The sequence below is a fragment of the Stegostoma tigrinum genome, chromosome 7 (assembly GCF_030684315.1).
Source record: "Stegostoma tigrinum isolate sSteTig4 chromosome 7, sSteTig4.hap1, whole genome shotgun sequence".
Taxonomy (NCBI): Eukaryota; Metazoa; Chordata; class Chondrichthyes; order Orectolobiformes; family Stegostomatidae; genus Stegostoma; species Stegostoma tigrinum.
The window spans coordinates 79,312,425-79,334,554 of record NC_081360.1 but is presented as its reverse complement, the minus strand read 5'-3'; the positions used below and the strand labels follow the sequence as shown (position 1 = coordinate 79,334,554).

The 22,130-nt window shown below is 40.4% G+C and overlaps 1 protein-coding gene across 2 annotated transcripts in view; it reads right to left on the bottom strand.

Annotated features, from left to right (window-relative positions):
• LOC125453778 (rho GTPase-activating protein 15-like) overlaps positions 1–22,130 on the bottom strand; it is a 729,405-nt gene that overhangs the window by 669,629 nt on the left and 37,646 nt on the right. The window contains exons 1-2 of one of the 2 annotated variants that reach the window (XM_059647442.1): positions 14,089–14,117; positions 9,150–9,379 (exon numbers count right to left, since the gene is read on the bottom strand). In XM_059647442.1, the coding sequence (XP_059503425.1) occupies positions 9,150–9,269 (120 nt within the window). In that variant the 5' untranslated portion in view covers positions 9,270–9,379; positions 14,089–14,117. Of the gene's footprint in view, positions 1–9,149; positions 9,380–14,088; positions 14,118–22,130 lie in introns of those variants that run through there. The other variant, XM_048533693.2, reaches the window with a different exon arrangement.

Here is a 22,130-nt window from a genome sequence, read left to right as displayed (position 1 = left end):
ATGTGGTTGTCTCTTAACTTCCCTCTGAGCAATTCGGGATAGGCAATAAATGTTGCCTAGCCAGTGATGCCCTCATCTCTTTCATTAATAAAGGATTCAAGAAAGAATTATGTTCTCATTCCATTAAAATTGGCTCTCCCCATTTAAACATTTTAATTCGAGATTTCTCCAGCTATCCCAAAATTTATGAAACCATGATTACCATTCCCTAAATATTTCATGACTGGTGTTTGATCCATTTTTTTCAAAATAAATATAGATTCTGGGTTTGTAATTATACTCTAGATACTTACTTTCAACTAGTTAAAGTAATTAATTCCCTATGATTCCTGTAATTATCCTCAATGTGGTTTTAAGAGAGGCAATTAATTCATTTAAGATAGCATTAATCTAATATCTTTCAGCATAATTTTAGGGCATTTGTTATTAAGTAAGAACTATTTGTATCAGGAATTTACATATTGTCTCAAGTTTATATGATCATTATTTATCCTTAGGTTACTGAATAGGCATAAAAAACATACAGGAACTGTAACCTTGTGAATACTTGTCAAATATGTTTTGATATTGCATTGGATGCCATTCCTTGTAGCATCAAACCAAGTTGGTGTGAAAGTGACACACAAGGAGCCTTAGAACTACTTATTTATGAAACTTCTAGATGCAAGTCAGGATGAGATAGGACACTGTCCACTAACATTGAAGTGTGAACCTCTAGAAACACTTAAGAGGTACTACAGCATCCAGCCTGCTCGTTCAGTACCCCATTGACCACCCTAAACATTCAATCACTCCTACACCAATGACAATGGCAGCAACATTTACAAGTTGCACCGCAACAACTTGCAAAAGATCCCTTGGCAGCATTTTCCAAACACATAATCTCTACCACTTGCTACACTTGCCCCCACACCTCCTCCCTCACCCCTATCCCAGGCCCCAAGATGGCTTTCCATATTAAGCAGAGGTTCACCTGCACATCTGCCAATGTGGTATACTGTATCCACTGTACCCGGTGTGGCTCCCTCTACATTGAGGAAACCAAATGGAGGCTTGGAGACCGCTTTGCAGAACACCTCCGCTCGGTTCGCAATAAACAACTGCACCTCCCAGTCGCAAACCATTTCTACTCCCCCTCCCATTCTTTAGATGACATGTCCATCATGGGCCTCCTGCAGTGCCACAATGATGCCACCCGAAGGTTGCAGGAACAGCAACTCATATTCCGCCTGGGAACCCTGCAGCCCAATGGTATCAATGTGGACTTCACCAGCTTCAAAATCTCCCCTTCCCCCACCGCATCCCAAAACCAGCCCAGTTCGTCCCCTCCCCTCACTGCATCACAAAACCAGCCCAGCTCTTCCCCTTCACCCACTGCATCCCAAAACCAGCCCAGCCTGTCTCTGCCTCCCTAACCTGTTCTTCCTCTCACCCATCCCTTCCTCCCACCCCAAACCACACCTCCATTTCCTACCTACTAACCTCATCCCACCTCCTTGACCTGTCCGTCTTCCCTGGACTGAACTATCCCCTCCCTACCTCCCCAACTATACTCTCCTCTCCACCTATCTTCTTTTCTCTCCATCTTTGGTCCGCCTCCCACTCTCTCCCTATTTATTCCAGAACCCTCACCCCATCCCCCTCTCTGATGAAGGGTCTAGGCCCGAAACATCAGCTTTTGTGCTCCTGAGATGCTGCTTGTCCTGCTGTGTTCATCCAGCTTCACACTTTATTATCTCTACCACTTTGATGGGCAGGGTCAGCCGATGCATGGGAAAATCTGCATTTGCAAGTTTGCCTCCAAGTCCCATAACATTTTGGCGTGGAAGTATATTTCAATTCCTGCATCATCTCTGGATAAAAATGCTGAAACTTTCTCACAAAGAGTTATATGAAACCATAGAGAATGGGGTAGGCATAGGCCACCCTGTCAATTTAGCCTGCACTGTCATTTAGTGTGATCATGGCTGATCGCCTGCTTCAACTCCATACTCCTACTCTCTCTCCATATTCCTTGATAACTTTGGTGTTCAGAAATCCACATATTTTCTGGAGTCATGGAGTCATAGATTCATAGAGTCACACCACATGGAAATAGACACTTTGGTCCAAATTGCCCATGCTGACCAGGTTTCCTAAACTGAACTAGTCCTATTTGCCTGTGTTGGCTCACATACCTCTAAACCTCTTCTACTTATGCACCTGTCCAAATGTCTTAGAAAATGACACAGATACTTTTTTTTATTTGTGTAGATATCTTAACTGCATGGGTTGCATCAGTTCAAAACGACAGTTGGACCATGAGATCATAAAATCTAGAAGCATAATTTGGCCATTCATCCCATTGAGTCTGTTCCATCATTCAATCATGACTGATACGTTGCTCAACACCAATCATTCACTGTCTTTTCAAGGAATTTAGGTGACATTCACATCCAAGAATGAGTAAAAATATGTTAGCTCTAGTTGTAATGCAAATGTACCTCAAATGTAACTTTAAGTGGACAACTTAGTTTATGCAATTTACACACAAATGAAAAAGTTCAAAGTTACCCAAGATGACTTGGGTGTACTGTGTTCATATCAAAGCAGTAGCAAAAATTAAAACGGTCTTCTATTAGGAATTTAAATTAAAATACTTCAAAGAGATTTATTCCTAGCAGACTTGAACCTAAATAGAGTGGTCTGTACAAATGTAATTGGATTCCAAGAAAAAAGAAAGAACTTGAATTTCTGTAACTCCTTGTATGACCTCAGGTCATTCTAAAGCATTTGACAACTAATTAAGTACTAAGTTTAAACTGTAGCCAGTTGTGTGATGGAGAAAAACATGGTTGCCAATACGAACACTGCAAGGTCCTAAAAAGAGTAATGTTGTTTGAAGGATCTAAACTGGCAATATAACCATTTCTTTGTCTTATCCATGAACAGGGCCTTGAGATACTTTCTGAGTGCCTAAGAGGGATGGATGGCTTTTAGTTCAATGTCTCATCTAAAAGACAGCATTTGCCATTAGCACAGCTCTGGAATGTCAGATTGAATCTCCAAAATGAAATTTTGTAACTAACTTCAAACTCAGTTGGGAGTGTGCCACCATTCAACCAGTGCATACTGAGTTTTATCAGTTCACAACTAATTTTTATCTTCATCATTTTTTTTTAGAACACTGGTTCTTATTGTTTGGATATTTTTCAAATGCAAATAAAACCATATGCTTCAGACAACAGCTTTAGTTTGTAGTAATAATGTAGCTAACATTATATATTGGCTAGACTAAAGTTGTTTTAGTTCGCCTAAACTGATAAGATTCAAGGTGCAGTTTCAGGGGAGCTCTGTACCTACACACAGATGCCTTCATTCATTTATTGCATGAAAAAGTCCTATTCAAACTGGCAGAAGAACCTCAGCTATCTGGTTAAATCCTGGGCACTTTCAAAATGTATCAGAAAGTATCCAGTAAGCAATATATGTGAAATCCAGTTTTACAGAGACTCTCATACTGCTCTAGTATCAGGTCAAGATCAACAAATGACGGTGTAACTTCAATCAAAAAAGACCCAGAAGGATACTATCTAGCCCATCTATCTTCTCCAGCCTTTCACAGCTATCCAGTTAGTCTTACTTCCAAGGCATTTCTTCATTGCTTAATAATTTCTTCCTTTTTCAGACATTCATTCAATTTCTCTTTGTAAGTTACTATGGAATCTGTTACCGCTGCCCTTTCAGGAAATGCATTCCAGATGTAAAATATTGCTGCATAAAACTAATTCTCCCCATTTCAACCTTCAATTTTCATTTTCCATTATTTTACGACTGCTGTGGCATTGGTAACTGGCCCTTGAGTTAGTGGAATCAGGCTTTATGCAGTCGGTGCAGCACAGAACAGGTCAATCAGCCCACTTAGCCAAGGTTGTTGCTTGTCGTTCATAATATATTATCTCGCACTTATCTGTCTTCGAGTCAAATCAAAAATGTTCAGATCTATTCTACATACTTATTGATGTCTTCTAGCATTTTCTCACATCCTACTTCTAGATTAATCACACTGCAGTTTCACACAATTTACTGCAGCAAAATCCAAACTCGATCATTGAATCCCTACAGTGTGGGAGCAGGCCCTTTGGCCCAACAAGTCCAACTCACACCGACCCTCAGAGCATCCCACCCCCACCTATTCTACACACCCCTGAACACTACAGGCAGTTCAGCATGTCCAATCCACCTAACCTGCACATCTTTAGACAGTGGGAGGAAACTGGAGCACCTGGAGGAAACCCACGATGACACAGGGAGAATGTGCAAACTCCACAGAGATAGTTGCCTGAGAGTGGAATCAAACTCAGATCCCTGGCGCTGTGAGGCAGCAGTGTTAACCACTGGGACACCGTGCTATCCTTCTGACCAGGTAAGGATGGCAGTTTCCTTCCCTAAAGGACAGAAGTGAACGAGGTAGTTTTTTTTTCTGACAATTGACAGTGGATTCATGGTCATCATTAGATTCTTAATTCCAGATATTTTATTGAATTCAAATTTCATCAACTGCCATGACAAGATTTGAACCCAGGGTCCCAGAATGTTATCCAGTTCTTTGGATTAACATTCCAGCAATAATACCACTACATTAAGACAACAGTGTGGAGGTGGAGGAACATAGCAGGTCAAGCAGCATCAGAGGAGCACGAAAGCTGACATTTCAGGTCCGGGCCCTTCTTCAGAAATGGGGGAGGGGAAGGGCATACTGAAATAAATAGAGAGGAGGGGATGGTGACAGCAGGTAGATAGTGGGTGAATCAGTGGGAGAGAAGACGGACAGGTCAAGGAGGTGGGGATGAAGCTAGTAAAGGTGAGTGTAGGTGGGTAGCAGTGGGGATTGGTCCATGAGGTGGGGGGAGCAGATAGGTGGGAGAGAAGACAGATGGGTCAATGAGGTGGGGATCAGAGGGAAGGCTGGCCTTAGTTTGAGGCTGGGGTTGGGGAGATTTTGAAGCTAGTAAAGTCCACATTGAGGCCATTGGTTTTTAAGCTTCCAAGGCAGAATATCATGTGCTGTTCCTCCAGTTTCTGGATGGCATCTTTGTGACATTGGAGGAGGCCCAGGATGGACATGTCATCCAGGGAAGGGGTGGGGGAGTTGAAGTGGTTCGTGACTGGGAGGCGTTGTCAATTGTCACGAGCCAAGCGCAGGTGGTCTACAAAGCACTCTTCATGCCTCCACTTGGTCTCACCAATGTAGGGGAGGCCACATCGGGAACAGCAGACACGTTAGTGGATGTGCATGTAAACGTCTATTTGATGTGGAAGGTTTTTTTGGGTCCCGGCTTTGGAGGTGATGGGGGAGGTGTAGGGGCAGGTCTAGCACCTCCTGCAGTTGCAGGGAAAGGTGCCGGGGTGATGGAGCTAGTGGGGAGTGTGGAGCAGTTGAAGGAGTTGCAGAGAGAGCGGTCCCCCTGGCAGGCAGATAAGGGCGGGGGAGGAAAAATATCCTTTGTAGTGGAGTCAGATTGCAGGGGTGGAAGTGGCAGAGAATGGTGCATTGAATCCCAAGGTTAATGGGGTGATATGCCACCTGCAATCTGACCACGCCTTTATTCACCCTTACTAGCTTCATCTCCACCTCCTTGACCTGTCCGTCTTCTTTCCCACCGATCTGCTCCACTGTCCACCTGCTCTCACCACTCCTTGCTCTCCATTTACTTCAGAGCCACTTTCCCCTCCCCCATTTCTGAAGAAGGGTCCTGACCCGAAACGTCAGCTTTCCTGCTCCTCTGATGCTGCCTAGCCTGCTGTGTTCTCTAGATCCACACTGTATTATCTCAGATTCTCCAGCATCAACAGTTCTTACTACCTCTGAATATCACTAGGTTATATTTTTTAATCTCATTGTATCGTTATTCTTAATTCAAAGTGGCTTGATTTAAATTTTAAACATCAAATTGTAATGTTCTTCTGTTATAGAACTATTTGGATTTAAAGTGACTTCAATATTGAAATTAAATTTAGCTTTGCTGTCAAAAACCTACATCTCGTGATCTACAATGTTATTAATTACATTAATTACAAATTACCATTTTTCACCTGAAATTAACATTCTAAAAAAAATTAAGTTAAACTTTTCCCCAGGGCAGGATTGACTGCCACGAGGGGTCATAGTTTTAAGGTGTTAGGAGGAAGGTATAGAGGAGACATCAGAGGGAGGTTCTTCGCCCAGAGAGTTGTGAGCGCATGGAATAGTTTACCAGTGGTAGTCGTGGAAGCGGAGTCATTAGTGACATTTAAGCGATTGCTGGACATGCACATGGACAGTGAATTGAGGGGAACGTAGGTTAGGTTATTTTATTTTTGGATTAGGAATATTCCACGGCACAACATCGTGGGCCGAAGGGCCTGTACTGTGCTGTACTTTTCTATGTTCTATGTTCTAAATGGCTGGTCAGAAATAAATGAAATTAGTTGTATCTAGAATGAGTGGTCGACCAAAGTGTGCAGAAGACAGTGAAAGTCTGTAGAGGGAGATAGGTAGTTTAAGTGCGTGGGCAAACGTCTGGCAGATGGAGTACAATGTTGGTAAAAGTGACATCATCCATTTGGTAGGAATAACAGCAAAATTTACTACTATTTACATGGTGAAAAAATGCAGCAAACTGCTATGCAGATGGACTTGGTTATACTTGTGCATAAATCACAAAAAAGTTGGCTTGCAGGTGCAGCAAGTAATTAAGAAGACGAACAGTATATTGCACTTCATTGATCAAGGGATGGAGTGCAAAAATAGGGAGGTTATGCTGCACCTGTATAGGGTGCTGGTGAGGCTACACTAGAGTACTGCATACTTCCTTACTTGAGAAAGGATGCATTAGTACTGGAGGGGTACAGAGGAGGTTCATTAGGTTGATTCCAGTATTGAGAGGGTTGGCTTATGAGGACAGATTGAGTAGTCATATAGGGACTAAAATCATTGGAATTTAGAAGAATGGTGGGGAAATCTTATAGAAGCAGTCTTTTCTGGATGTGCGATACCTAAAAAAGACCATGTTGTAAAATATCAGCATGTGGTCTGAAGGTATAATCTTGAGTTTTGGGTTATCTGTGATTTATTTTTCTACTCTATTTCCACTCTGATTTGTCTATCCTTGATTTTCTATTTGGTTCAATGACAAAAGCTAAAGGAACTTCACCTCATCATTCACTTTGATACATTACAGACTTCCAGCATTTAATTCAACAATTTCATGTGATAGTCTCTGCTTTTTTTGTTTGGAAAGCAGTTTTTGACACTTTTCTCCTTCCATTCCCTGTAGACCCATCCTTTCCTTTGGATCTCATTACTATCTCTTTTTACATTCCACTATCAATTTATCCTTTCTTCCCTTCCTCTTGTCAATGGCTTTCCCTTTGCTCTTTCCCCGTATTCTTTTCCCTGCTCTGTATTTACTTAAAACCCCAATATCTCTAATCTTTTCAGTTTAGAGAAAAGGTCATCATTCTGAAACATTAACTTCATTTCTCTTTTGTTGAGTATTCCAGAATTTTCAACTTAGTTCAAAGCTCCAATATCCAGGATTTTATGTTTGTGTTATCACTTCAGTAGAAACCAACAAATGTGGAGTAATTCAGATCAGTTGACAGTTAATTTTTTTCACTTTAAGAGTTGCATTATCCCTCATTGAAAAAGAAAACATGCTTGATAGAGAACATAGGACATTTAGCACAGGAACAGGCCCTTCAGCCCACCGTGACTGCACCAACCACAACGCCATTCTAAACTGATCTCATCTGCCTGCACAAGCGATATGCTGGTTAATTTATTCTGTACCTCAACATCCTTCCTATTGTGTGGTGAATAGAACTCTGTCTTATACAGTTGGAACAGGACTTGTCACTTTTTACTGAATGCCTAACCAAAAAAAAAGCAAGCTGTATTTTTTCTTTCCCACCTTAGCCACTTGTGTTGACACTGTCAAGGAACTATGGGCTTGGTTGCCAAAATCCTTCTGTACATTAATGCTCCGAAGAATCTGATGTTTACGGCATACATCTCTCTTGCAGTTAATCTCACAAAATACAGCACTTCACACTTGTCTGGATAAAATTCCACCTGCCATTTCGTCACCTAACTTTCCAGCTGATCTATATCCTGCTGCATTATTTGCTATCATTCCTTACTGTCCATAATGCTCTACCTTCCATGGCCAAGCTAATTTTTAACTAACTTACCAACCACCAAGGATTCCAAGTGATTTGATATTTTACACCAGCCTACCATGAAGAACCTTGTCAAATGTTTTAGTAAAGTCCATGTGGACAACATCTACTGCCTTACTCTCATCACCATCTTTGTCAATTCCTCAAAATACTGAATCAAGTTTGTAAGACAAAACCTTCCTTGCATAAAGCCATTCTGACTATCCCTAATAAGTCCTTATTTCTCCAAATGCAAGTATATTCTGTCCTAACAACCTTCTCCAATGATTTCCCTACCACTAATATAAGGCTCTGTGGCCTTTAATTTCTTGGATGATCCCTGTTGCCCTTCCTGAATAATGGAAAAATATAGACTATTCTCCAGGATTCAGAGACCTTGCCTGTGTCTAAAGAATATACAAACATCTGTCTCAAGGCCTAGTAATCGCTTTCCTTTCCTCCTTTGTTATCCTGGAATAGATCTCATTACATTTTGAGATTTATTTACCTTTTCAAAACACTTAACACCACCTTCTTCTTAATATTGATATGCCTTACAGTATCAACACACTCTTCTCTTAACTTTCCATCATCAGTACTTTTCTCCTTGGTAAATACTGATGAAATGTCTTCATTCAGGACCTCACCCACTTCCTCTGCTTCCACACATAAATTTCCCCTTTTGTTCTTGAGTGTACCTACGCTTTCCATGGTTATCCTCTTGTTCCTAATATACGTATAAAATGGATTGGGATTCTCTAGCCATTGTAACCCACCTATGGTTATTTGTTTCCAAAATTCTGGGCAGAGACATGATTTTGAATATGCTAATACATCCACAGTACAATTATGTTAGTTCCATGTAACTTCAAGTTTTGTGTCTTCTGTTACTCTGCATAAATATTCATTTAGTGAATCAATAAACATCATGTAACTGCTTGTACTTCTTTTCGAAATTTTTCATTTACCTTTATGTCTCGCATGCCCACAAAGAGCCTTGGCGGTTTCCAGGTTTTCTCCTTTGTGATAGTATTAATGTAGAATTTTCGATCTGTACTTTCATCCAAGTGAACCTCCCAAATGTCCATCAGCTGGATGGGAGGTCGATTGGGATTTGGAGGCTCCAGTCTCACGTACTTTATATCTTCACTTAAGAAATAAAATTTGGTTTTTCGTTTGGCGGTAAGCTTCAGTTGACCTGCAAATAAAACAAATGCGCAATATCTTTCAATTGTAATGAATAAACCCACATGAGACAAACTTCATGGTTTCATGATGATAAAGTGTGAAGCTGGATGAACACAGCAGGCCAAGCAGCATCTCAGGAGCACAAAAGCTGACGTTTCGGACCTAGACCCTTCATCAGAGGGTCTAGGCCCGAAACGTCAGCCTTTCTGCTCTTGAGATGCTGCTTGGCCTGCTGTGTTCATCCAACTTCACACTTTATTATCTTGGATTCTCCAGCATCTGCAATTCCCATTATCTCCGGTTTCATGATGGCTCACCAATATCGATGAATTCAATCAGTTCAAATTATTTATTGGGCAAAATATTTGATGATTTTAATGGCATAATTAACTAAATTACTTTGTACTCGCACTCTGGCTTAGTTCTTTTACAAAGCAATTAAAAAAAAATCTATAGCACAATATGAAAGATATATTTTGATTTCCGTCAAGTAAATAAAATAAAATAATTGATTATTCAGACCATTTATTTCCTTTTATAATTTGCCCCAGGTTTTATCCCTTCTCTCCTGATGCCATAAACTATTTCGGGGCAACCATTTTCTTACTGTGACTTGTTCTCTGTTCTCTGTTATTTTTCAAAGCAGCCTTTTGTTCTATGTTTCAGGCAACACAAACACCAGAAAATATTCAATTGCCTTGCCTGATATGTAATGGGTTGCTTATTGGAAAGAGCATAGTATCACAGGATATTACCACGACCCTTTGAGATTGCGGATATTAGACACAGTTTGCAAAGTGTCCTGTAGGATTTTGTTTTATATAGATATTTTAACATCATTTATATTTCAGTTTGAAATTTTGAATATTGAATTCATAACATATGGCTTTTATTGTGTGTCTGAAGTGTTTAATGTCTAGTTTGTAAGTACTTCTGCAGCAGTGCTGATTTATTTTAAAACTTCCAAAAGGAAAAAAAAATCTCCAGGGCTAATTAACTATCATCTACATTAGGAGGCTTTATGATGAACACAGTCACCAATTGTGCGTCAAGTTTCAACAGGAAAGTTTTAAACTTTTTTTTAAGCTTGGAAACATCCATCACGTGGTTAAATTGCTAAACAAAAAGGTTTGGTTTGGACCATTTTGCAGATGTTTGGGATGCAGATCCATGTGCAAAGCAGTTGCTCCTTGGAAGGGGAGACAATACTAAGATTTGTTACCAAAACATTACCTCAGAATACGAAGTTTAATAATAGTTTCAGACCAGGTGTGTTTGCGTAAAACCTCAAAGAGGTCATTTAAAATGACAAATGCTTAAGTACAGGTATATGAAAGCTCCAGGAAGCGTCTATCAGATTTTCCAGGTTGAGAGTGGAAGTCACTGTTATATTAAACCTGCAGAGATGTTAGAGAAAGTCATTTTTCCCTGATGCAAGTACTGTGCTGAGCTCCTTTTGGGCACTGCACATGGGCGCTTTGCAATTACTGGATTATTTGCTTAATAATCTCCTATTTTAATGATAAAATCATTTGAGCAACATTGTGTATTTATAGTTCAGTAAAGGACTGCCTTGTTAAAAACAAAGCTAAACAAGAATCAATCCAGATTAAAATCAGGGAGCTGACTTATCCAGTAATAATTGGTTGTATGGAATTGCAGTTTTGCTGAAAAAAGAGAAATATGATTGAAGCTTTTAGCCTTGTACCCCTCAGGATACACACGAGAATGCCACATTTCAAACTGAATAATAACTTACCCTTCATAAGAAAAGGATGCCATTTGGTTAACTGGTTATAATTTTGCCATTCAGAATGCATAAGGAGCCTTTAACCTGACACTATAGTTTGATGCTGATATGGGCCAGACAATGCCTCCCTCCCCTAAAAATGTATTAAGAAAGTAGTCATGGCCCTAACAATTTCTTATTTTGAAGGTAAATGTCAGATGATGTGCTCCAGTTGCAAATTAATTGGTCAAAATATTTGATATTAGGCAAAACACAATTTATTCAAACTGCAGTTAAAATACAACAGAAGAAAGAAGAACTTGGCATAACTTAACTCTGGAAAGCTTAGCAGAATAATAGATACAGTAACTAATGCAGGTTAAATAGTCAAATATAGTAACATCCCATAAAAAACCCCTTGGCCAAAGGCAAATTCAGAAAACAGATTTTGTCTCACTTGCAATCCAACAACCTAGAGGGCTGCTTCTATTGTTCAAGCTTTCAAAATAAAAAGAGGCTTCACAAGTTGTTTATTCTTCTAGTAGACTGCTTGGTACCTATCCCCCCAGTGTCTCTCTAAAAGAAACCAGGACAAAACACACCTCTTAAAACCACAGCATCATCATAATCTAAAAAAAAGGACAATGAAGAATTACATTGGAAGGGTAGGCATCTTAAAGAAATGGAGAAATAGTGAAGCAGGCTCTTTTATCCTGCCACTATGCAGTCGGAATTAACTAATCAAGCTAAAAAGATGCTCTGTCTACTGCACAAATGAGTAATGTGTTACATTAATTTTAGTGTCAGTGTGATGACAGGAGCAAAGGAGCAATATCTCAACAACTGTTGGAAGCATACAGAACGACACATCCTTTCAGCTGCTCACAACAAGCAGAGTTTTGATCCCATTCAACCGCCCCAAAAACGTGAAAACTGTGGCCCAGATTTCCCCAAGCATGATAAGCACAGTCAGATTGATTGCCACTCCACTCTTTTCCTTTTGTCTTGAAATCTGAATTTCTGGCTGGGAGTGCAGGTCACAGCTCTCTCTGAAGTGTGGAGTGTATGTGAATTCAGAAAATTTCACCCATAGTGCAGGGCAGTTAAAACATGGCCTTCTTTTGCAGTTGTCAGTTACCATATTGTGAAATTAAAGATCAGGCAGCACTGCAAGGCATTTGGACAGCTCCTGTGGAAGGGTAAATATGTAGGGCAAGTGTGCGTTTAGCATTCGGCGAATGGGTTAGGGTGCCAGGTGGGCAGGTGGCACACTTAACTTTGTAAAACTTCTCAAGGCACCTAACAATCATGTTTGACATTTTTATGAAACTGACTGAGAAACATGTCAAAGAAGAAGGAGGGAAATGTGATGACAGGCAGAGAGAAAAGAAAGAGAAATGCAAAGGTTGTGACCACAGGAGCAAAGGCAGTGTGAAGAACAGCATTCAGATGAGGTAATAGCATTTAGGAATATGCAGGTAATTCAAAGGGGTAGCAGCATGGTGACAGAAAGAGGAACCATTGATGGTATAGTAGAAGGAGTGATTGGTGAAAAGTGCAAAGGTGGAAGAGGAGAGGCCATGAGCAGGGATGGAAAGTTGCAGGCAGTCTAGACTGTTGGCTTATGGCAGCATCACTGTGCCTTCTCCCCAGACACATAAATAATTTTGACAGCATGGTTTGTGACTACCTATGCATTCATTAAGTAAACTGTTTTCCTGTTCAGGAAAACTACAGGCTGATACGCACCATGACAACTGTTGCAGTCTGAATAACCTTGTGGTGAAAACAATGCAGAGTTGATGTACCAGTCAATATCTGGCCATTTCTTATTTTGCACTCCACACCTAGCATGAACAGGAACAAGCTGTCAGTGGAAGCAACTAGAAATTACCTGAGTTCTTCACTTGTTCAGACATTGGAGAAAATGTTTTCAAATTTACTGCTCTGCAAAGACTCTTGCTTATTTCATCTTAAATTGTAGAATGGTATAGCGTAGAAAGTGGCCAGTCAGCCTATCAGCCTGTACTGGCAGCAAATTCAGGAAGTGTTTTCTTAAATTACCCTGAATTAATACCAGTGGACCTGACAAATGCTTCACTTGGTAGTTGCCCTGATTTTTCCTCTCAAAATTACAAGTTCCTATCAGCGTGGTACAACTGTTACCACAACATACAGAAACATATTGCAGATTGGTTGCACAAATCAGCAGCCAGACCAAATTTGTGCAACAGTAGCATCATTTAGAGCCACATTGCACTATTTAAAGTCAAACAATGCTTCCTAAAAGGGAAGGGAAATTTGGTTGCAATTGTTCCTGGAACAGTTATAGAAAAAGATTGTGGGCAAAATGAATGCGGAATTATGGCAGGGCAGAGTACGGGACCCATGAAGCTGTCCAGGCAAACCCAATATTTTATGATCTCTCACAAATGCAAGGGGCCAGTGAGTTCATCTTGCAATACCAAATCCCAGCAACTGCTCCAGTAGCCTCACAGATTGCTCAATTCAAACACCCCCAACTCTTTCCTCCAGAACTTTTAAAATCATTCACAACCCACATTCAGAGCATCACTTCATCCTCACATACTTAATATCACTGCAAGCTTTATGGTAACACCTCACACACTATTCAAGTTAGGCACATCACCTAGTCAGATTGCACAACTGTCACTGACACTGTTCCCCCACTCAAAGGATACAATGGAAAATAACCATTGACAGCAGCATCTAACCAGTGCAACTGGCATGAATGCAAGTCATTAGCCCCATGGAGGGGATACTGGTTCCAATTACTGGAATGGCCATGACTGACACAATTACCAATGGCGAGTTTGAAACCATTTTAGATTATGGCACATGCAAATCTAAACTTCATTGTCTCAATCTACTTGTCCCTCAATCCACAATCTCTTCTGGTTTAGAAGCTTACAGGTGGTACAAGAATGCATTTCTTGCTTTCTCTACATCTTCCCTTACCACAAACTTACCTTTGCGGCTCTCTCCTTTTACTTCTACAAGAGCCTTAAATAAACAGAGAGTGGTGAATCAGAAAGTGTTGGTACAAAAAGGCAGTGATGAATAAAACAAAATCAAAAATTCTAACATTTGTAAAAATAGCCTCAAATACCAACTCTGCAGGAACTTCAAAAGGTGGCTTCGAGGTGGATACGCACATGTTGGCATGCTGAGTCAATGAGAATTAGTGGCTTGCAACATAGATAAGGGAATAGTGTAGACCCGCTGTCAGATCAGCAGAGGCAGAAGTCACACATGAGAACTGCTGCAGCGGACTTAGATGCCATGTCTTACAGAACAAGGCTATAAGAGCTACCCAACATTACAGGTCTGACGCAAAATCTTCTATAAATATCAAATAACATGGAGGAGTGGGGCATGGGTTTCGCACCAGGCTTTGTTGTAAACCTTGCAGACTATATTTTTCAGAATGAATATTGTGGCTACCTCCATGTACACACTTGTTAACCCATCCTTAATGCAGGGCCTGATGACCATTATCTCGGATTCCATTGCAGCACAGGCAGAACACACATAACACATAGGCACTGGAGCGGCAGCTCAAACTAATATCATCCAAGGTCTCCTGATCTCACCGGCCTCAATCAAAATGATTTGCAGGGTAGAAAACAGCACAACTCTGAGATAACAACGTGTAGAGCTGGATGAACACAGCAGGCCAAGCAGCATCAGAGGAGCAGGAAAGCTGGTGTTTCAGGTCAAGCCCCTTTGAGCTGCCTTTCTGAACATTTCTCAGATATTCCTTAAAAAAGACATGTCAGAACTTGTCATCTTGCGCTCATCAAGACAAATCACAAGACATAACAGAACAAAGGCAATTCATCATCATTAACATCAATGTTGTTAATGATGATGAATTGGCAAGTGATTGGTGAACGCATTGCCATGAAGAATGTTCCAGTAAATGATTATTGACAGTTAACTACTAAATATTTGGTTGAATATGAAACACGACAGGATGAATGTTTAGGGTGGCATGTCCAAACAAATGAAGCAGAAAATGACTGTTATCTGTTTTGTTGAATTGAAACAAGTGCAATGTTATCCAAGATAACACGGTGTTGAGCTGGATGAACACAGCAGGCCAAGCAGCATCAGAGGAGGAAGAAGGCTGATGCCTTGGGCCTAGACCCTTCTTCAGAAATGGCTAGGAATCCCTGAATGTGGACTGTAGTCCGTTGGGGATGATCTGGTTCCGTAGGCAGGCACTAAGAAAGATAATGTGGCTGTAGTACCTGGTTTGCTTCAGGGCGTGGTCAAGCAGTTTCAAGGCAGTACAGATTATGAGAGAGTTGCAGTGAGAGAGAGATCCACTGAGGTTTTTCCAGACGGAGGAGGGTAACTTCTTCAGGGTAGGCATCCTTAGAAGCGGCTTTGCAGTGGGATATTAGGAACTGCAGGAACTCCCATTTCTGAAGAAGGGTCCAGGCCCGATATGTCAGCCTTCCTGCTCCCCTGATGGTGCTTGGCCTGCGGTGTTCGTCTAGCTCTATACCGTGTTATCTCAGATTCTCCAGCACCTGCAGTTCCTACTGTCTCTGAAGCAGTGTGAATCCATGTTATTTCTGTCACAAAGAATAAAAAATAAAGATTCCACTATGCAACGGTGCCACACTCCAAGCCCAACTGACAAACCTAAATTTGCTATAAGCGTAATTCTTTGCACTTTCAGGATTATGTGACAAATGGTGTTCCATTGTGGAATTGCAGGCCCTATTTTTTGCAGCAAAAAAGAGCATGTGCACACATTGTATCAGTTCTAACACAACAGAATAGGAGACATCCATTCTCTGGCTCTGGTTACTCTCTCAATACCACTGGCGATACTATCTTCTCCCTGCTTGAAAATTGATGTTGTTGTTGCAGCAACAGGAGCATTCCTTTCTCAGTGAGTACCTTTCTCAAAAAGCAGAGATATCAGATAGACTGTTCACTCCCAAGATTCTGCAGGAGAACCATTCGTTAGCTTGGATACTGTGGAAAATGTTTCTCGTACTTTTACTTATCTGTCTATCAGCAGCTTGACTGAAACAGTATATTGACTCTGATCGTTCCTCAGCCATCCACCTCTCGTCCAAGGGGAATGCAAATTTATGCACTGTGTCTATGAAAAAGTTGTTTATGCAGAGTTCTTCAAGTCAGGACAAAAGCTTTCAGCAGTTATGTTAATCAGGTCCTGTAGAGTTCTATAACTGTGTATGGTTCTGGAAACCTCCAGACAGTTCCATAATTGGCATGGATAGAAATCAACCAGCAAGTCAACTGAATGTGATTGATGGTCCTTTTACATAGCATTCTTGATCAATCAGTCCTGCCCTGGCAGACCCAGCATTTCAGTCAGTGCCATGGGACTCTTCTGGTTGATAGTGGTCATACATCTGAGCCAGAAGGCACATGTTTAAGTCCCACTTGTTCCAGAGTGTCAGAATATGTCTGAACAAGTTGCTAAAAGAGACAAAATAAAAACGCTTTTGGGTATAATTATCAATGCAGAGCATTTCACTAGCTGTGTGAAGTTGAGTGCTGAGCTTCACAACAGCAGCACTGCTATTAAATCAGCAATACATGCCTGACAGATGTCAGAGTCTGCCAATGCTGACACTTCTTCTGCATGTGCTAACATTCTCATCAAAATGGCAACGAGCATCCATACCACTAGCACCAATGGCAGCTAATATAATTTTGGCGGCAAAACAAAGCCTATTGTACTGAAACCCAGGTACTACAAGTCTGAATTTCAGGCCAAAGTTTTACGATAGTTCTTGCTTCACTGTTTTTTTTCTAATTGTGAGTAATTGCAAAGCAAAGCTGATCAATGAGTTTTCCTTCGTTGTGGGTGAAAACAGGTCAATTTTTTGAGATTGTGAGAGTGAATTCTTAATACCATGTCAAGATTATAGACCTGCGCCTCAATAGAAAGTATAGCATTATTTATAGTCTAAGGCTTCAGTCATGTGTGTGCAATTGTTAGCTTTGGTTCTGGTTTTCATTCCATTAACCAATCAGTGCTCACACTTTGATGGCACAGTTCCAGTTAACCTGGCTACAATTGATATAAACCTTGTAAATTGTCTATTTATTACATATATTTTTACTTGAAGATATTTTCTCCTGTCTTTTTCTGTCTCTATTCCTAAACTACATTTCTGTCATCCAAACTTACAAGTGTTGCTGACTTAAACTTCTGCTGTGCACAAAATGGATTCCCAAATTCCCAGTGCTGTTGTTGTGACTGCCTTTGAAGTTCAGTGCATAAACTGCTAACAAATTCATGTTTGGCCCATCAAGTTCACGTCAGGTCTTCCTGGAGCAACCCAGTCAGTTGCGCTCCCCTGTTTAATCCCTATTGTGCTGCAGGTTAATTTCATTTCTGCTCCATTTCCTTTCAAAATCATCAATTATTTTTGTTTCCATCAACTTCATGGGTAATAGGAACTCTGCCATTTGATTAGATTTGATTTGATTTGATTAGGTTAAATTTGATTTTATTTATTGCTGTCACAAGCACAATGAGAAGTTTTGTTTTATGTGCACCATAGGTAGATCATACCACATAAATGCATGAGGGTAGTAGAACAGAATGAAAAACACAATGTTATGGCTGCGGAAGAAGTGCACAAAAAGCAAGATCAACATTAAATATAAAATTCAGCTCATTATGTAAAAAGGCTCCATCCCACAATCCTCCTTGCGTTACTTGACCAAAACCTTAAATCTCCAATTCCATATGTTATCATTCAATTAGACTGTCCTTGTGTAGCTTATACAAACCAAAATGTCCCTGGATCTTGAACAGCTGCAGTAAATCTCTTATGTACCCTCTCAACTGTCCTGACATCCTTCGCAAAGTGCGATACTCAGAACTGGGCCGAAAGGACAGAATTACATAGAACATAGAACATAGAACAGTACAGCACAGAACAGGCCCTTCAGCCCACAATGTTGTGCCGACCATTGATCCTCATGGATGCACCCTCAAATTTCTGTGACCATATGCATGTCCAGCAGTCTCTTAAATGACCCCAATGACCTTGCTTCCACAACTGCTGCTGGCAACGCATTCCATGCTCTCACAACTCTCTGCGTAAAGAACCTGCCTCTGACATCCCCTCTATACTTTCCACCAACCAGCTTAAAACTATGACCCCTCGTGCTAGCCATTTCTGCCCTGGGAAATAGTCTCTGGCTATCGACTCTATCTATGCCTCTCATTATCTTGTATACCTCAATTAGGTCCCCTCTCCTCCTCCTTTTCTCCAATGAAAAGAGACCGAGCTCAGTCAACCTCTCTTCATAAGATAAGCCCTCCAGTCCAGGCAGCATCCTGGTAAACCTCCTCTGAACCCTCTCCAAAGCATCCACATCTTTCCTATAATAGGGCGCCCAGAACTGGACGCAGTATTCCAAGTGCGGTCTAACCAAAGTTTTATAGAGCTGCAACAAGATCTCACGACTCTTAAACTCAATCCCCCTGTTAATGAAAGCCAAAACACCATATGCTTTCTTAACAACCCTGTCCACTTGGGTGGCCATTTTAAGGGATCTATGTATCTGCACACCAAGATCCCTCTGTTCCTCCACGCTGCCAAGAATCCTATCCTTAATCCTGTACTCAGCTTTCAAATTCGACCTTCCAAAATGCATCACCCAATTCTCCCAGCACCTGACCAACATGAGCAATAGCAAATCATCTGGGAAAATATAATGGGATTGCAAAACTGAGATTCCTGCATAGAGAAAAAAAACTGCCCTAAGTTGCTCTCAGTGTTTGAACAACAGATGAGAATGTAGCCAGTGAGTGGTGAGAGGTCTATATGCATACATCAGCGTATCATTATTACTTATTTTCAACCTGTTTGCAGTTTACTATTTCCCCACATAGCAGGGAGAGAGTATGTGGCAATAATTCTTGACATGAAAGTGGCTCCAGTTCATCACCTCAATGTTCAGTCCTCAATGTTGATACAGGCACAATTGTGACAGATTATACTGTTTCATCTTCTCTTCCCGGATCAGATCAGGGCTGTTGTTGCCAATGTAGCTGGCATTACCAAGGGGCAGGGTGCTAGAGACTGCTCGCACACTTCATAATGTTGTTGATTTCATCAACATCAAAGGTTTTCATCGCTGTATAAGTCACTTGCGATCATTGGTACCTAATCAAAGAAGACTGTGCTCGGTGCTCTGGGAGCTACTGTGATACCCATTCATTGACAGCCTTCATATCCCTATTTCAAGTGCTAGATGTCTTTCAAGGATGATTACTGGGAGACTAGGGCTACCCTCTGCAACCATATCAGATGGCTCCATTGCACAATCCCTGCCTGACGCTGACTGTAGATCCAGCATCGTCCTTTCTTCCACTCGGGCCATTGTTTAGCAGACAATAGGCCTCTTCAAGATGCGGTTCCAATGCTAGGATCTGTCTGGGGTTGGAGGTAATGTCATAGAGTCATAGAGATCTACTGTACAGGAAAAAGGCCCTTTGACCCACTGAATCTACACCGGTCACATACACAAGTATCTAACTATTCTAATCCCTTTTTCCAGCATTTAGCCCAAAGCAAGGGTGGCATCTAAACACTCCTGAAAAATTATGAGAATGTCAGCCTCTACCAACCTTACAAGACTCTTGCAGTACACAGCAGACACTGCCTGCTGCTTAATCTGCACGTTGAACCAGACCTAAAGGGGATGTAATGGAGATTTGGGTTCTGAGATGGTATGATGCTCAGGACAGGTACCTTGTGTATCTTAATCCATGTAGCTGTCATTGAAATAACAATTGATCATACAGATGGAGTTGTAATGTAGCATTATATTTAAGAATTTGTGCATCTAATTCATTGCAGTTGAACCTTACTTCTGTTTTGTGAAGTTTGGAAATAATTTGACTGCTTTTGAACTCTATGCCTCCATTCGTGAAATGCAGGTTTGCTTCAATATGTCCTGTGACTTTTAAATATTGATACAGTTACATCCACAGTTTGATCTATTCTTGCACACTCCTTGGAACTGCATAGGATGACTTATGTGCTCTTGAAAGTATATATCACCTTTCTGAGTGATATCCCTGTAAGATCAAAGGATGCTGAAATATTCTGTAAGACAGTTAATTAGTTTCCCGATTATAACACTGGGGTCTAAGATATGCCCTTGTAACTTTATGTTGCATTAGGGATAAATAAATGAGGCAAAAGGTAAATTAAAAGTTAATTGTTGTGGGATTTGGTCAGATTTTTTTTGTTTAGCAGTTCAAAACATACATCAAACTGAAGCAGAAACAAGTAAGATTCTCTCTTAAATAAATGGTTTTCTATTTGACAGTCTTCAAACAGATCCTGATATCGAAACAAGCAGGTCTCTGAGAATTGAATGGAGTCTGTGTTATTGCTGTGTGTTGTAAATTTGGAAAGAGATGAGAACAAGATGAGAAGTACAAGAATTTATGAATTGGGCAAGGCCCACTGTTACTGTCTCAGTGTTTCTTGAACCCACCAGATCATTTAAAAGGGTGAAGCAAGCGAGTCTCTAATGATTCTGTGTCATTAGAACTGCAATGACTGAAGTACAAGAGTAAATGTAAATCTTGTCAGTGGTAACCATGTCTGAGGACTTCAGAAGTATTGTGGCTATTGGTAAATGTTTTTCAAGATTGTGACAATTGGATGGAAGTGAAAATCCTACAAAATGGAAGCTAGCTTGGAACAGTGTAGGATTATATCTAGGATTATATGTGATCCTGCATTTGTGTTGATTTGTGTTCTTTTAAATGCATCATGTGCATCTTTGTTGATACATCTATTTAAAATGAAATTTAGTTTTTATTAAAATATCCTTCACCTGTTAATTCATGTTTGCCTTATGTTGATTTAAGTTTATTTGCTATTGTAAAAGTTACTAAAAGGTGAAATCTTCTCTATCCTTTGGCTTTTCACTTATTTTACCTAATTGTCCAATATTCAATCCCACTGTAAGAAGGCTTGTCAAACTATAATGTTGTATTTTCATCTGAGAAAAAATACTTTGATCTTTTATTGCACTCAAGCTAACCATAACTAACACAAATGCACTCGCCTGATGAAATCGACTTGTAATGACAGGTAGCCCTGAGCTTCAACTTAGCTTCACAGTGCAGTCAAACCTCCAACTTGTGAACATGTTGGACTCCATTTGCTGATCCTTCACCTAACTGCATAGGCAGTGTTGTTGAGTTTCTGCTTGAAATCCATGATTGGCAACCTGGATGCAAGTCGTGCTTAAAACTTAGCTAGGTTCCCAAAATGAGGTCTTCGTCATACTTGCATACTTATAAATATAGAATCCTTTATGAATCAGCACAATCAGGCATGGACTTAGAATGTAATCGTTTCTTTTCCCTTTCATTAAAATTGTTCATTGAGGCATCAAAGTGTTCTAAATTGGAGCAGTTTTATGAATACAGGTAAAAATTGGCTTCTCACAAAAGAAATGGGATGTCTTATTAAATTGAATGTTTCTTTAATATTTAAAAGCTTTTTAGTGGCTTGTTGAGGACATAACAGTGATTAATTTGTCAGGGATGTGTGACTAATTTTGAAGGTGGGTTCATCTTCTTGGGTGATAAGTTCATGCTCATTTGGCCAATTCCAGGTCAAATTAGCAGAAATGTTCGGACTAGAAGGTATATACTGCATCAGTACAACATGAAGGTAATTTTAGCTGCAGTATTATATATTTAAAATACATCCTTTACAAAATGCTGCTCTTTCCTTTATAATTCTGACTATTTTAAAGTCACTGTAATGAAATACATTTGCTGACTAGCACATTTTAGTTTTCGAAAAGGCCATTACAAATTTTAATTAAAGAAATTGTGATTGCTAAAATGCACAAACTGGATGATGATTCTCAGATTTTAGACCCTGTTGCAATCCATAAATAGCCTTATGCCTAGCTTACTGAAACAGTGACTAATTCAGACTCATACCCAATTCCAAGGCTGGAGCACCGC